Here is a 13,457-nt window from a genome sequence, read left to right on the forward strand (position 1 = left end):
AGCAATACAGCAGCTGTATTAGGGTGACCATATTTTGTTTTTCAAAAAAAGAGGACACTTGGCGGGGGAGGTCATGAATTAATACAAAAAAAAAAAGAAGAAAAAAAAAAGAACGCCTAGACACTGGCAGCATAATGGACAGGTTTTCGATGGGGCTCCCACACAAATGCAAAGCAGAGGATGAAGCATCACCAAAGACTAGAAAATATGGTAAAGCATATCTTGCCTTTAGCTTCACCTGCACAACTGCCAAGGTAGGTCTCCCCTACAGAATTAGTTTCCCTGCGTCGGGAGCACGCCCTGGGCTCTCCAAATCACAGACAAACAGTATCCCACATTCTTGATTTTTAGTTCACAAACACTTCTTATAATAACTAACTACTCCTGACATTTTGGAGATGTTAGCTCTTTATACAGTAAAGTTACAGCGGGATACAAATAATATCAGGCTGATCCTGCCACGATTGGTTCCCCCTGTTCAAATCACGGACAAACAGTATCCCACAGTTGTTTATGTTTTTGAACCCATTTTGCACAGAGAGGCATTTTTAAAAAAATGTATTGATAGCAATGTTGAATATTATCACAGGCAAAACACAACTACATGTAAAATAATTACATCATGACGCCTCTGCCTTTCTAAATGGAGGGACAGTAACTGCGTGTGTATATGTAAGCATGCAAAACCTGAAGATAGTCAGATTAACAGTAACAGTATTTTGTCTCTATCCACGATTGTAGAAATCCATCTCATGTAAACAACACCGCGCAGAGCGTGAAAAAAGGCACATACCTTTGACGTTGCATGACGAACTCCGTATTCCTCGTCCACACATAGACAAGTTTTCAAAATCTCCAACCTGGCAGGAGTTTTAAAAATCTCCGTTTTCGGTGATTTGAAACGCCGTTTATGTCATGATCCCGGGTCGTTGACCCAGTGTTTTGAGTTTATTGTTATCATTTTCCAGTTTCTGCTGTTTTGTATTTGTTCTTAGGGTTTGAGTTCTGTGTTTAGTGTTCTATTATCCCTACCTGTGTCCTTCTGTGTTCTGTTCGTGTCCCCGAGTTGGTATTGTGAAACACTCTGTGAGTTTCCTGTTTTACTTTGTAGGTTTGTGTCTTGTTATGTCCATTAGTTCCAGCTGTGTCCCCTCCTGTGTGCCATTTCCTAATTACCTGGTGTGTGTATTTATACTGTGTGTCTACCTGCCTCGTCGTGTCGTCTGTGTTTCTCTGTGAATCTTCTGTGTACTCAGCATTACTCTGTGTTTCACCGTGTCTCTCTGCTCCTCGCCCCGTGTCCTCCTTTTGTGTTAGTTTTCCCAGTTTAGGTTTATGTTTCGGTTCTGCTCACATCTTGGTTATTGCTCATTGTAAATAAATCTCACTTGCACCTCACCCACTGGCTGCTATTTGGATCCTCCTTCTCACCTCCACACGACTGCCGCCCCAGCCGTGACAGTTTAGGTGTGGACGAAAAATATCATATGGGTTTTTACAAGGCAACAAGTGTAAAAAAACAAAAACAAACTTAAAAGCCTCTGGAATTAAATAATGGTACAGAAATAATGCCTCATCTGCATTAGAAAAATTACCAGTACTGGGTCGGTATGAGAGAAATTTCTTTTGCAGTTCATCTGAAATGATGCACTTGTGCTTTTGGATCTTTTAAACATCATTAGGTTCGTTGCTGCGCACCGTCTGTCCTGTCTGTGAGCACAGAACAAGCGCTCACAAAGCAGCAGTTTGGGGATGACTTCAAACACATGGGTCCCCTGTCGGACTATAGGAAAACCGGACATTTTCATCAATCTCGAAAATCACCCCGGACGCCCCGGACAGGACGTGAAAAGTGGACATGTCCGGGGAAAAGAGGACGGTTGGTCACCCTAAGCTATATCGATCATGTGACTTTTTCTTAAAGCGACACACGCACCAATAAAGGTTTCACTCTGTGAGCTTGATACATGCGCCGGTGCGTCAGTGTTGCTGGACCCATCACTAAAGGAAACTGTGACCTAGGACAGCCTGAATTCATAAGATGTAAGTACAATTCCTCCAGTTTCATATGCAAAAAAAAATATATTGCACTAGCTTATGTGGTTGCAATTCTACTGGGATTTTAAAATAGTTACACAAAAACAACTAGCTAAAAACATGTAACAGCCAAGGTCAATATGAGAATTAACAGAACAGAACTACTTGTTTTTTTAGGTGAGTGGGCAGGGGTGGGATGTGGGGCAATAGTGGTTGTTATCGGTCCAAATGGACCATGTGAAGAAGCTGTTAGTGAGTCTGGAGGTATAGGACCTGATTGACCTGAGGTACCAATAAAGGGGCAGCCATTCAAACAGGTGGTGGCAATGGCCACCAGGGGTGGTACAGAGCAGCCAAAGATTTTTGGGGCAATGTTAATTACCCTCTGCACAGCATTTCTATTCTCAGTAGTACCTCTGTGTACCAAACACAGAGGTACTACTGAGCATGCTCTCCACTGAGGAGTGGTAGAAAGCTCTCCACTGAGGAGAGCTCTCCACTGAGGAGTGGTAGAAATCTAGCAGCAGCTTCTGATCCAGGTTATTCTTCCTCGGGACACGGAGGAAGTGCAGCCATTGTTAGGGCCTTACCAGGGTTTTGGTGTTGTGGGTCCAGGTGAGATGTGAGCACCCAGATGCCTAGAAACCAGAAGGTGGAGACAGTTTCCACCTATTCTCTAATTATAATGAAAGGGTAGTGGATCTGTCTGTGTCTCCACAGCCCATTATGATTTCTATTGTTTTAAGAACATTCAGCTTTAGGTTATTTTTTGAGCACTGTGATGGCCAAACACATAGTCACACTCTAAAGTTGTTGCCAGTAGTGATGTGTCGGTCGCGAACGAAATGGCTCTTAGATCCGGATCATTGACGTGAACGACACGAGCCGACTCCTTATCGCGAGCCATGGGTTGTTTTTTTTTCCTTCTCTCACCCTCTCTCTCGCACTTTTTTTCTGCTTCACTCCGCACACGAGCCTTGTGCTTTGCGCTGGGCAGAGGGGGGAGGGGCGGTAGTTACACTCGCAGTAGCTCAGGAACAGAGCGGGAGGTAGAGAGAGAGAAAGAGAGCCAGGGACAACAACATCACATTAGAAAGGTATAGTAATCATCCACAACTATTTTCAGTTGCAGATGATAAAGGAGTCAGAAAGTTTATTCATGCAGGCCCATATGACAGAGAATGTGCATCTACTTTTTGTTTTCATATTTTAATTTATATTTAATTGTGTTGTGGTTTGCAGTGTTTTGTGTTGTTTCACTTTAAATTTGTTTAAAAGGAAAAGGCTGAAAATTTAAATAGTTAAAAGTTGAAATGTGAATAGCTGGTTTTTGTATTATATGATTTATTTATTACATTTTATGTAGAGTGAATAAATAAAAGCATATTTACGGTGGCCCCTAGAGACAAAGCATGTACAAACTTCAAAACACGTACGAACTGTGAAGCACATACAAACCCTGAAGCACGTACAAACTCCAAAACACGTAAAAACACAACAGAAGTGCTCCAGGATGCTAGGCGCAGTGTTGAGCTTTTGTTACCTAGTGGCTACACAAGCCAGCAAGTACCAACAACCGGATTTGGTGTGTGGTAGTAACAGGTAAACAGGTGAACATTTTTTTTAATTATTTGAATATATATGAGTGCTTGTGTATAAATACACAAACAATACACATATGCTTTCAATTGTGTAATTTAAGTGATCTAGGTAGCTCTGTTTTGGAAGGTCAGTTAACCCTAGAAATGTGTTTTGGAATTTGTACGTGCTTTGTCTCTAGGGGCCACCGCATATATTTATATATAAACATATATAAATAAAACCACTTTTTTTTTACATTAGTAATTCCTTTTGTGCATAATTTTATATTATTGTTAATAATAAATTAATTAAAGCAACAAAACAACCCGAAGAGCCGGCTCGTTTTAGTGAACCGAGCTGAAAGAGCCGGTTCTCTAAAAAGAGCCGGAAATCCCATCACTAGTTGCCAGACAAAAGGTGGTGGCCAGGGTTCAGAGCAATGAAATACAAAGAGGGATATTTGGACCGCACCACCACTTCCTGCAGAAGGGGAGAATGTGTATTTTCTTTGATGAAAAAACAAAGTATTTGTACTTAGTTAAATATTGAGTTTAGGGTTTAGTAGTTTTGATTTCTTCTTCGGTCTTTAGTTTATTAACAAACTAGAGTGTGCTGCATTGTTTTTGAGTTTTATGATTGTGATTTGTTTAGTTACCCCTCATGTGTCATAGTGGTCTAATCAGCCAGTATATATGCCCTTGTGTGTCATTTCCTTTTTAGGTCAGTTGTATTTGTTTGGGCAGTCGTTTGGTTTGTTAAGTTTGTTGGCCTTTGCCTGAGTTCAGTTTGTTTCTTTGACCTTTTTTATGAGCTCAAAATTATTACTTTTTGTAAATATAATTTTTGGGTTAAATAAATGGCAACCCTATTTTTCTAATAATTCCTGTGACGACTCCTGCTTTTTCAACTCAGTTCATCACAGCGCCAACAGGACAAGTTCTCTACCTCTGCCCTGCAGCTGTCTCATCGCCATGAGAGATAAGCCCAACCATTGGGGCGTCATCAGCATACTTGACAATGACATTAGTTGGGTGGGCTGGTGTGTTTTCATAGATGTACAGGGTGTACAGTAAAGGGCTGAGAATGCAGCTTTGTGGGGATCCGGTCCTGAGTAACAGTCTGAGTTAGAGGTAGGACCTGAGAGGTGGAGGCCGAGTCAGACTGGTGGCAGGTGGCGGGGGGATCTGACTGTGGTCCAGTTCGGTGGTGAGGACATCTGGGATTATGGTTTTGGATGCTGAGCTGTAGTACACAAAGACTATCCTCACATAGATCTCCCTGTTCTTCGGATGGCTCAGTGCTCTGTGAAGGGTAATGCTGATGGCATTCTCCATGGACCAATTTGCTCTATAAGCAAACTATTTGGGGTTGAAGGAGGGGGGTGGACAGTCTCTGATGTGCTGAGACACTATCCACTCGAAACACTTCATGACCACAGACATGAGGGCTGTAGGTCTCTAGTCACTGAGGCTGTCTATACCAGGCTTTTGGGGATAAACGCAGGGTCTGCAGTAGAGGTGTGGCCTTAAACGAAGCAAACAAGGTGTTGAGCTTCTCTACAAGTTTGAGGCTCCTGTCGCGGGTTGGGGGGCACTGTCATTCATAGTTAGTGAGGGCTTGGATACCTCTCTACACCTGGCTGGGGTTGTTGTTGGTGAGAAGGCCCTCTATCCTCCTCCTGTAGGCTTCCTTGGCCTGTTTGATGCACCTCCTCATGTTGGCCCTGGCAGGGCTGTAGAGAGAACTCTCCCTCAGCCTCAAGGCTAACTTACGTGTTCTGATCAGAGATTGTACTTAATTCATCATCCAAGGTTTTTGGTTAAGAAAAGCCTGGATAATTTTGGTAACTGTCACATTCTCTATACAGCACTTAATGTGGAAAAGGACAGACTGTGAAGGTCTACAGTTTTCAAGGACTGTCCATGATAAATTCAGTACGTTTCAGGAAATAGTCACTTTTGCTGCAACTCTGACTCTTCACTGGAGCTGGGTTTTGTACCATGGAGCAGGATTTCATGTGATTTAGGTAACTCCAGGGTAACCTTGAGTTTTCTGTAGTACTAAGGTGGTTGACTTCTTGTTGGGGTAGCTTACCGTGGGAACTTATGATGCTGAACTAAAAGTTCATACATAAGTTTTTACCACTGTCTTCCAAAGAATTAAAAATGTCCATAGAATGTCCACAATATTAGCCTTTAAATGCAGATAGGATATTTGAATTTTTTCACAATCACAAAAAAACTCATAATTTCCTGTCTATCCTATCCTGTTGCTAAAGGTCTCCTACCAGTCGTGAAGATGATTTGAGAGAGGAGAAAGAGTACATCCTGGTTGTAGATGTGGTCCTCTCCTGGCTGTGCCCAATGAAGGCCAAATGAGGAAGCAGTAACTTAGAACAGTCCCCCAATTTCCTCAAGGCTTCAATTCAACATGGCAAAGTGAGCAACGACAGACTTGTAAATTCAATTTTCCAACTACGAACTTTTCTTCAAGATGATCCATCTGCTTATGATGAGGCCTGGAGAATTAAGTTCTTTATTAGTGAAATATAATGTTTTATACCTGTACAAAAGGGTTAGGTTTGTGTATGGGATTTCCCATGCGCCCTGAATGCACCATAGGTGTGCATGTCCACAGCTTCAGTTCGGAGACAAACGGCAGCCTGACTGGCTCTGACTGTGTCTGAAAGAGCTGCTATCTCTCTGCTCAGAGCCTCCATCTTCTCCTTCATCATCCCACTCTTCTGCTCCTCTTCCTCCCTCAGTGCAGCAGTTGACAAACTCACAGGGAGGCCCTGCATATTTTAAGTCCATTGTCGCTGGGTGCTAGAAAAAAAATGGCATCAGGCTACGTTCACACAGCATTTTCCCCAAGTAAAAACGCAGCATTTTGAAAATGCATACATTTCAAAACGGAGCTGTCCCGTCGCAGTGTGGACACTTGAAAATGCAGACTTTCTAAAACGATGACGCATTTTAGTCATGTGATGCAGTCGTATGACCAATTAAACAAAGATAGCGGAGGGCATTATACAGCAGTTGTTTTGATTGCTCTCAATTTTGACAGCCCTAAAAAAGATTAATATCAGTTTGTACATGCTCCACATTGCTTGTCTTCAAATTTGTTAACTCTCACTCACTTTTGCGCATGCGCAGGACTGGAACGTAAGTGTTTCGGGCCCTTTCAATGTGGACGCACAACTCTATGAAAATGACTGAAAACGCTAGGGTGGACACGGAGCGTTTTCAGACGAAAATGCTCCGCCGTTTTCAAATTTATCTGGGCTAGTGTGGACATAGCCTCAGTGACCAGCCAAAAACGCTACTTTTTACAGCGCTCATTAAACAGAAACACTAGTCAAAGTTATATTGCCCTACAAAGGAAGTTGATTACATTACATTACACTAAGTCCTTATCTCTCATCCTTTCAGTCTCACCCAGTAGATATTGGAGGGTTCTGGAGCTGATGTGGGTGAGGGGGCTTGTCCAGCCTGACTGCCTTGACAACCAGGTGTCTTCCCTGCGTCCCCCGATATAAAGAAACCTGAGAAGCCTTGCAGGTCAAATCTTATCATTGCCACCTATTTTGTGAGGTAGCATAACATAAGCAGCATGGAAGGTGATAGGAAGACAGCATCTGCAGACGGTTCAAGTTTCTTTTAAGTGTTCTCTATTTTCTGGCGTCGCCTTTCAACAATTGTTTCACAAAACACAAGAACCTGTGAGTCCAAATCTCACCTGCTTTATATAGAATTCCACTCACACCTGGATCTCATTAACCTCTACCATTGGGAAAACAGGGTAGACTAAATAACACAGTCTAGACAAAGAAACAGGAATAAAATAATTTTTCCACTTAACAAACTCATTCAACAAACTAAACAGTTTGAAAAGTCAATCTCTTCACCTAATCTGACTCATGAGGTAATTTTAAATGAAATAAACAATTTTACGCAAAAGAAACACCCCTTCATTTGGTTACACCCAATTGACATGATCAGTGACATCATATCCTATAAAATCAGAAAGTACAGGGGTGGGGGGCCCTTCCCACATACCTGTTTTACACATAGGACCTGCTCAAAGGAACACACAATGGTAAGTATAACCAAACTACATAAACACATGAAAGATTCAAATCAATTAATGATGAAGTGACATTTAGCTTTAAGTACATTTGCACAGATGAAATGAATATAACCAACGCTACCACAAACAGACCCGGGATAGTATGTAGAGCCAAGGTTACATGTGCTGTGTTTACATTAAAGCATTGCGATAGACTATAGGATAACAGAACACAAAATAACAATATATGCAAGTGATAAATGCAAATGAACTCTTTCCTAGCCACTTTGTCACACCTATTATGGCAGCTCCCCTGTGACAGTTGTTGATCTGAGATGGTTAGAGCTAAAGACTAGAGCAACCAATTAGAGCTATTTGGACTAACATAGATAAATAAATCTGCTTTAAAGAGGACACAGTCCCTGACTTAACCCTATCAAAGACAACAGAGCAAGGAAAAGAGACTAAGAGGTCATGAGCAGAATTAGAGATTTGAGCCCTGGTGGAGGAAACCTTCTCAATAAAAAAGTAAAAAATGTTCACAGGCTGGAATGGAGGGCTCGATGCAGTTAGTATGTTGTGCACTAAGAACAGAGTTTAGTCTTAAATAAAATGCGGTTTGTGACAGTTTGACAGAATAATGTCAGTGAAGGGTTTTCTTTTGGCATCTTTTACAGCTGTTTGATATTGACGCCAGCAGTCCTTTTGCATCTGGAATGACACTTGTAAGTTGTCCTTTTTTCACTTGCGCTCAACTCAATTGCATTCACGTCTGACAGCTAAAGTCATGTCAATCAGCCAGGGCTCAGATTTTGTTTTATGCTACCTAATATCCAAAGAGGTCGAGTAGGTGGAATAAAACCATGAGCTCATTTCCTCAGTCTGGCTGCATTAAAAACTCCAGGATTTTACAGTTCTGGTTAAAAACTGTTTCAAACTGCTTAGCCCCACATAGCAAAATTGGTATGGCCCCGATCTGGCCCACACAATATGCTTACACATGGCCTCATACCACAAAGAATGACAAACCTTTGGTGGTCCAGATCTGGTTTGCCAGAGCTGTTAGTTTAGGGCCCGGATGGCTTGGGGATAGAAGCTCCTCTTGAGTCTCTCTGTCCTTGCCCAGATGATGCGGAACCTTCTACCGGATTGCAGAAGTTGGAACAGTTTGTTGCCAGGATGGGACGGGTCCTTCAGTATCTGCCCTACTCTAGTCCGGGATCTCCTGGTGTAGGTGTCCTGAAGCAGGGGGAGAGCAATTCTGCAGCAGCGTTCTGCTGTACGGATCACTCTCTGGAGAGCTTTTTGGTCCTTCACACAGCTGTTCCCAAACCACGATGTCATGTTCTGTGTGAGGATGCTCTCCACAGCGCCTGTATAGAAAATCCTGAGGATCTTTGGAGAGACCCTGAACTTCCTCAGTTGTCATAGGTGGTACAGGTGGTACCTAGCCTTTTTGGTCTGGACCTGAATGTGGGCAGCCCATGTCAGGTCTGAGGAGATGTGGACACCAAGATACTTGAAGGACTGCACCCTCTCCACTGGAGCTCCATTGATGATAATGGGCTTGTAGTCTCTGTGCTGACTCCTTCTGAAGTCCACTACCAGCTCCTTGGTCTTGCTGACGTTCAGCTGGAGGTGGTTGTCCTGGCATCATGATGCCAGATTCTTCACTTTGTCCATGTAGGCCACCTCATCGTTGTTGGAGATGGCGCCCAACACCACTGTGTCATCAGCAAACTTCACAATGGTGTTGGAACCGTGGGTGGCCACACAGTCTGAAGTGTAGAGGGAGTAGAGCACTGGTGAGAGGACACATCCCTGTGGTGCTCCTGTGTTGATAGTGATGCTGTTAGAGACGCATCTACCCAACCTCACCACCTGAGTTCTGCCAGTGAGGAAGTCCAATACCCATGCACACAGATGGCTGTTGAGTCCCAGATCCCTGAGCTTTGTGAACAGTTTAAAAAAGCTGCTAATGTGTTAGGAAAACAATAATTAAATTAAGCTTTTTTATATATACACATTTTGATGTGCTTTTAAAGTGTTGGCACCCCAACACTTTTGAGGGTTAAAAGCTTCATTCAGTGCTATGAATGAATTGAAATATTGTGATTATGCTAGAATGGCAGTTTTTGTAACATGCTTGCATATCACACTGGTTAACAATCATGATATTTTCTGGACCAAGAGAGTCCGAACAGAATATCCCAAACTTAGAAAATAAATAGAATCAGTAAGATAATATTAATAATCAAGGCTAGGCAAGGGAGGTGTTATCTTTTTCCGTTTCTTATAGGAAAAGGAGAAGATGCAAGTCGGACGTGAACGGAGAGAAGACCTTTAGGGAGACTGCCATGTCGCTTCTGGAAGAAGATAATCATAATAATGCTTGCTGTTGCTCGGGTATAAAACTGTACAACCTGATCCAGTGTCATCCTTCGTGTGAATATGGCTGATTTCACCAGTTTATCTCATGACTTTGAATCCCCCTGAAGATACTGACAGTGAAGCACGTACATAATACTTTCACCTCTGATCTTATTTAGTTCTATTAATACACTGAAATCTCATTTGTGTCATGAAGAAAGTCTTTAATCAAACAGAATTCAAATGTCAGAAACATTTCATATATGGAGTTAAACATGAATCCTTGTTTTAACAATATATTTATTGTTGTCATAAACAGACAAGAAGACAACAACAAACACGTTAGTCCATATCCCAGCAAACTAAATCATCTCCATTTACACACATCAAATAGAAACATGAATCACTTGTAATGATTAGAAACTTGATAGAATTTCAAATCTAGTTTGGGGAGTCATTTAGTGAGAAACGGTGAAATGATTTTCCATGTGAAAAGGTGGACAGCAGAAACAGAAAGAAACAGTGAGAACTAAAAGAGAAACAAAGAGCTTTGGAACAACGAGGCAGCAGGAGGACAGCTGCAGTTTAACAGCTTCAATTCACTGACAGGAAACAACATCAGAAATATCATCATCCTCAACTCATCTGCTCCACTGACACTGACACCTTCAACGGCAACACCTTCACTTCATAACCAGCGCTAATGAATGGAAACACCCTGTGAGTGAAAGTGTGTGTGAAGGTGTGTATGTGTGTGTTAGTATCAGGATCAGAGAACGACAGCTTTCCTCTGTTCCAGTCCAGATTCACTCTGATCATCTCGGGCTTTTTCTTTACTGAGAGGGCAGTATAAGCGGATGGTGACCATGCTGAATATTTGCCTTGATCAAACCCTATTGTCCATAACCCTGACTGTTTGACTCCCTTCCTCTGCACAGACTCGGCTAACACACCCAGTTCCCACCATGTACTGTCTCCAACCTCGATATCCCAGCTGTGAGTCCCTGAGTTAAAGCCCTCAGAGCCCAGGACAGAGCAGAACAAATCAAACCTCTCTGGATTATCAGGAAGCTGCTGCCTCTCTCCTCCATAACTCACATTGGTCAGATCTTCAGACAAGATGAAGTTTGGATGAGTAGTGTTTGGGTCCAGAATGAGAGGAGTGTAGGAGACCATGTCCTTCATGTTGTTCCAGATGTTGAAGGTCAGGTTGCCCAGGTGTTTGGCCTGGTCTATCAGAGCTCCTGAGGGCAGCTGTGGATCATCCAGCAGGGGGCAGCGCTGGACTCTTTCCACTGCAGCCTTGTAGTTGTGCAGGAATGAGACGTCTTCAGCTCTCAGCTCCTCCTCTGTGGCTCTGACTGTGTCTGAAAGAGCTGCTATCTCTCTGCTCAGAGCCTCCATCTTCTCCTTCATCATCCCACTCTTCTGCTCCTCTTCCTCCCTCAGTGCAGCCAGCCTGGCCTCCTCTTCCTCTGCTAGAAACTGGTGAAGCTTCTTAAACTGCTCCTTAATCTGCCTCTCTGTGTGTCGGGCCTGGACCTTAATGTGTTCTGCTGTTTGATCAAACTTCACTTGAACTTCTTCAAAAACCTTTAACTTCTTCTTTAAGGGCTCCAGAGTTTGATGAAGTTGTTTCCTGTGTTGTTGTGCAACTTCATCGATGGGTCTGAATCTGTGATTGGTGTGATTTTGTGAGTCTCTGCAGACGACACACACTGGCTGCTGATGGTCCAGACAGAAGAGTTTGAGTTTCTCAGAGTGCAGACTGCAGAGAGCCTCTGAAGCTCTCTGATCTCTCTCCTGTAAGAACGACTCACACAGGTTCTTTAAAGCTCGGTTTAAAGGTGGTTCTTCCTTTGAAGCTCGTCTCTTACAAACTGGACACTCGTGTGTTGTTCTCTCTCTCCACGATCTCTTCAGACAGTCTGTACAGAAGCTGTGGCTACATGACAGAAGAACAGAATCTCTGAAGACCTCCTGACAGACCGGACAGCAAAGATCCTCCTCTGATCTGGAAGCCATTGAGTCTGTGGCCGTTTATCAATGCCCAAGTACGCGAGTACGTACTGGCGTGCTCGGTGAGTACGTACTCGCCGAGAACGCACGGGAGTACGTACCCGCCGAGAACGCGAGCACGGACTCGTGGGCTGTTTCTCAATTCTCAAGTACGCGAGCACGGACTCGTGATTTCTACAGTCGGAACACCAGCGTACGTGATGATGTCACAGGTCCGGAGTTTTTACTGCCGTCCCCTCTTAATTTAACTGTGAGTAACATGTTATAAAGCTTAACTTTAATCACAGCCAAACCGATTTACTCAGGAACAAATAAAACACTGAAATAAACCAAACATTAACATTTAGAAGTGATCTAAGTGACTTATATATCATTTTTAACCTCAGTAGTGAAACCTCTATTAATAAAAATAGTGTACATGTACATACGTGTACATACCTTAATAAAAACAAGCAGGTGAGATGTTAGAACGCTTTTATTTCTATTCTAGTGGACACTCAATACTATAGACAGCTGCTGGGGTTTCTTTAACCTGAGTAGTGAGAAGACCGCGAGCGGGGAGGGGAGGGGGGGGGGGGGGGGGCGATGTGCCGGGAGTCCGCTGTTGAGTTTTGGACGAAATGCATTCTGGGATATATAGCTGTCCCAAGTCTACACCGATGCATGCTCGATAAAATGGGCGGATCGAGAACACATCCGGGACTTTTTCGCGTTCTCGGTGTGATGCGTACTTCGAATTGGAACAGTACTTGGTCTCCGACTGATGACGTATCACGAGTACACGAGAACGCAAGTACGCACAAGTACGCATATTGATAAACGCCCTGTGAGTGAAGCTGGAAACAGCAGACAGGAAGTACAGTCAGTCCTGGCTCCCCTCCCTCCTCTACTACCTTCACTGAAACTTACTTGGAGTCGTGTTTTTGCTCAAACTCACATTCAGTGTGTGGAGCGTCAGCAGCTTGAAGCAGCAGTGTTGGAGTTTTCCACTTTTCTCTCCTGTAGCTGGACTCACTCAGAGGAAGCTGCTAGTTTGGTCTGAACTCAGTCTGATCATCTGTGTGTCTCTCTTTACTGACGGAAGAGGAACAACCTGTTTCCTGGTTTCTCTCTGGTGAGTGACGTAAGGGGAGGAGAAAAATGTTGCTTTACCTGTAACATAGTTTAGTTTCATTCCAGAGTTAAACTGTCATCCTGCCTCTTGCTCACAAGTTATAAAACAGACTTTTCATGTCCACAGATCACAGCATGAAGCTCAGAACAAAAAGTGTGACTCAGTGGTGCAGCTTTTATTTCAGACTTTGTTCTGGTTATTTGTCAGATTCCACAGCAGTGGGGGTGTAATGCAGTCACACAAACACAGATGGTGTTAAGGTGGATTC

The 13,457-nt window shown here is 43.2% G+C and overlaps 1 protein-coding gene and 1 long non-coding RNA gene across 2 annotated transcripts; one reads left to right on the forward strand and one right to left on the reverse strand.

Annotated features, from left to right (window-relative positions):
* Positions 1-7,668: 7,668 nt before the first annotated feature.
* Positions 7,669-10,137, forward strand: LOC102078879 (uncharacterized). Its single transcript, XR_267672.3, has 3 exons — positions 7,669-7,716; positions 8,364-8,411; positions 9,986-10,137. It is a non-coding gene; the product is annotated as an uncharacterized LOC102078879 (long non-coding RNA).
* Positions 10,138-10,516: 379 nt separating this feature from the next.
* On the reverse strand, positions 10,517-13,165 carry LOC109199902 (nuclear factor 7, brain-like). Its single transcript, XM_019355227.2, has 3 exons — positions 13,013-13,165; positions 12,900-12,911; positions 10,517-12,086 (listed from the first exon to the last, which is right to left on the reverse strand). Exon 3 carries the CDS (start codon positions 12,079-12,081, stop codon positions 10,693-10,695), a length of 1,389 nt encoding a protein of 462 aa, XP_019210772.1. The 5' UTR covers positions 12,082-12,086; positions 12,900-12,911; positions 13,013-13,165; the 3' UTR covers positions 10,517-10,692.
* Between the last annotated feature and the right edge of the window lie 292 nt (positions 13,166-13,457).

The sequence above is a fragment of the Oreochromis niloticus genome, linkage group LG3, assembly GCF_001858045.2.
Source record: "Oreochromis niloticus isolate F11D_XX linkage group LG3, O_niloticus_UMD_NMBU, whole genome shotgun sequence".
Lineage (NCBI taxonomy): Eukaryota > Metazoa > Chordata > Actinopteri > Cichliformes > Cichlidae > Oreochromis > Oreochromis niloticus.